The 3,528-nt window shown below is 34.2% G+C and overlaps 1 protein-coding gene across 2 annotated transcripts in view; it reads right to left on the reverse strand.

The window, feature by feature from the left end:
- Positions 1 to 2,005, reverse strand: part of LOC117111165 (beta-1,3-N-acetylglucosaminyltransferase lunatic fringe-like) — an 18,074-nt gene extending 16,069 nt beyond the window's left edge. For both annotated transcript variants that reach the window (XR_004445830.1, XM_033254040.1), the window contains exons 1-2: positions 1,275 to 2,005; positions 806 to 1,119 (exon numbers count right to left, since the gene is read on the reverse strand). Coding sequence is in view for 1 of the 2 variants with exons in the window: in XM_033254040.1 (XP_033109931.1) it covers positions 806 to 1,119; positions 1,275 to 1,896 (936 nt within the window). In the remaining variant the exon portion in view is untranslated. The remainder of the gene's footprint in view (positions 1 to 805; positions 1,120 to 1,274) is intronic.
- Between the last annotated feature and the right edge of the window lie 1,523 nt (positions 2,006 to 3,528).

Here is a 3,528-nt window from a genome sequence, read left to right on the forward strand (position 1 = left end):
GTTGCATTTGTGTGCATTTTCTACTTTTTAAGAATAAGCACATTACTTTTCATACCGACCTACCCATTTTTTTTATTTTCACAAAACGTGGCCAACACAAGATTCTATTTTTTTTTGGAGCCCTATCCTTTTTTTAATCAAAACACATCTTTTTAGTTACCATATTTGTTAGGCAATTTAATGTACAACATATCAGTTTTTTCCCCTTCGGAGCCTCGCTTTAACTTAGATTGGCAATTTCTTTTTACTCCAACAAGCTGAAGTCGCATTGGACAATGGGAGTTCATGGAATTCCCCTAGTAAGGGGGGGGGGGTAGTGGGGTGTCTTAAAAAAATTTATTTCTTAACAATAATGAACAAATGGATGACTCCTATTTAAGCCCTGTTGAGACTCTCAAATTTCATTTGATAAAAAACTGTTGTATGCCCATATATGATCAGGGGCAGATCCAGAGAATTTCTGATGGGGTGGGAGGGGGAGAAACTCAGCCCCACCATGGCTGGGGTAAATAAGTGTTAAATAATTGAGCTCTCCTTTCACCCACTGCTAGAACACCACTAAACTCATGGGTGCACTCCCTGCATTTCCTATTTCCTCTCTTTAGCTAAAATTTTCTCCCTCTTTTTTATTTTTCGGCTTGACTGACGGGGGGAGGGGGCACGGGCCCTCATTCCCCTTCCCCCCCCTCCCCCCCCCCCCACTGGATCCACCACTGCATGGTGCACTATATTATTAGGCACATGTTTTTGTCAAATAAAAATTTGATAGTCTGCATAGGGCTTTACAGGCCTAGGAAGTACATACCAGATTTGGAACAATAGACACCCATGTATCCAGTAAGACCTGAAGTCGACTATGATGAAATTTCTTGGTTGTTTTCACAGCGAGGAAGACATCATCTAAATTCTGCATAGCGGCAACTTCTGCAGGTGATTGGGAAAGGGAATTTCCATCTATTGGAACAATATCATCCCGCTTTTCACGCTTTAATTCCAAGGAATTCTGCTCAACTTGAACAGGTTGTACCCCATCGTTTTTTAGTTTTACGTAATTCACATAAACAGGTTGATTTTGACGTTCCTTCGCTGCAAGTATATGCTTAAGTATGATCTTGTTTTCTAAAGATAAATCATTACAGCAACAATTTTAGGAAATTTCTGAAATTTAATAGTACTTTAATATTTCATGCTATAAAGGTCTCTAAATTCATCCCCTACCCTTCCATAAGCATCGGATTAGTAAATCTGTACAAAAAAAAATTCGTCAAACTTACCCGAGGCACTCATTTCTTCCAGTGGTATTTTGCCTCCAAGGTCTGCGATTTCGAACGCTGAGTTCTTAGAGGCTTGATTGTCCACAAGTTTCAATTCAGTTTTATCTACATTTTGATTAGTTCTTACTAATGTAGGCGTATTATTAATTCCTTTAGCATGAGAGAAGGATTGTGCTTTTAATGCTGTGCGTTTATTACCAAGGGGTTGTAAATCACCTTTGTAATTCGTTTTAACCCCAGATTCGTTTCCTTGTTTTGCGTTTTCGAACCATCGTGGATCTAAATTTACTTTATCCGACGGTGCATTTTGCTGATATGTTTGGCTATTATTGCTTAATTGTTCGTCACTAATAATATTAGGTCTATCGTCCGCAAATAAAACTCGCCTTGGTTCTTCCTCCTGGCTTCTGTACTCCTTTATAAGTCGCTCAAAGTGCGGTTCATTCATAAAGTACGGTCTATCATGTTGATTCAAATCGACAAGGTCGATGTTACGCGAAGCCGAATGGAAGACCCCCGTTTGAGCGTCACGATTTGTAGACACATAAATGCATAAAATAACAGAATCTACGATACATACTGAACAAATATAGGCAAGTACTTTCTTAATAGTAATTCGCATGCTTCTAGCCCTTCTGTAACCTCATCTCCAGCACGCTCGCACGCAAGGAATCCAGCGACCGACTGAAAATATACAGAGCTTTAGTTCTTGTGAACAGTACCTGGCACTCAGTAAGGGAAATTGATAAAGTGACACGATCTGTGATTGGTTGATCAAATACAACATAGCCAACGATGCGTATCGTTTGCAGTGCAGATATCCGATTGGTTATTTATTGTAATTGACACTTCGAAACGTCTCTTCATACGTCCAATAAAGTTTCTAGGAGGCGTGGCATTAAAGTTGGTCTCCGACTTGTATACTAGAACTTACGTACTCTATTTGCAACACCATCATACATTACTGTACAAAACGATTTATATTCCAGACTTATGAACACAATACAAATAAATTACAGGTACTCCTTTTTAATGTTGTTTTTCCAAATAAATTGGTCATTTTATTTACATATACAACTTGAAACAGGCAACACATCAAACATATACAGACTAAGTAAAACAAGTAATCTCTTTTGCCAATTTCCCAACAGATACATACAGTACAATAATGTACTTTTTTATATGCAAGGAAGGTAAACAGGCTTCTGTAAGTTACTTCCAAAGTAAAAAAGATTAATTCAATTTTCATTGTTTTACAGACTGGATACACTGTACAAACAACATTAAAATAATTGCCTCAGAAAAATATGCATATTCAGGTCTCCCTCCAATTAAAGACTGCTTTTGGGACTGGGGTTTCCATGGTCTTTACCAGCTTTGGTCTCCAGAATATTAAAAATTTAAAAAAAAACATTTGTTAATTTGGACCGCAGAAGAGTGGTCATTAATTCCAGGTGGTCTTTAATTGGAGGGAGATCTGTATTAATTGAGAAGGAAATATTTTCTCTGTTTTATTTTCCAATTGAAGACAATTTTAAATATACAAAGAAAATGTTAATTAGCATAGCAAACGCAGATTATCTTAAAATATAACTTCATTATTCAAAATTTGTTTTTACTCCTTTACATTTGTTTTTTTTTACCCCTTTAAAACATCAGATATTAGACCATATTGAATTGTATTTCACTAAATATAAACAACACTCGCACTTCTAACAGAGTTTACAGATACATTTTGATAGTTTTCATTTACATTGACTTTTTGTATTTTACTTTAATTAATAATAATCCTAATAATTAAACATTACTAATAAACATATTATAACATTAATTGTTATACTAAATAACATCACAAAATCAAAATCGCAAGAATAATTTATTTCAATAATAGGCAAGCATTAACACTCAACAGAAGGCGATTGTATTTTAACAATTACTATAATAATAATAATAATAACAACAATAATAATAATAATAATAATTTAATAATATAAAAACAATACTACTTCTAAATCATACATTACTGTACAAAAGTTATTTTGAATCTTGTTGAATTTTGAATATAGAAAAAATTTTAAAAATCTATGGAGGATTAATTTGTTTCTTTCATAATTATTTTTATAATTGAAAGCAAAAAAAAAGTAGTTCCCAGTAAAATATCAAAAACAATAAAATTATAAATAAGACATAACAGATAGAGTATGTTAATTTGTAAAATTATGTAAAAATCGGCAGAAAATAAACAACACAAACC

This window comes from Anneissia japonica, unplaced genomic scaffold (assembly GCF_011630105.1).
Source record: "Anneissia japonica isolate Jap-2015-1 unplaced genomic scaffold, ASM1163010v1 scaffold287980_len571666_cov165, whole genome shotgun sequence".
Lineage (NCBI taxonomy): Eukaryota > Metazoa > Echinodermata > Crinoidea > Comatulida > Comatulidae > Anneissia > Anneissia japonica.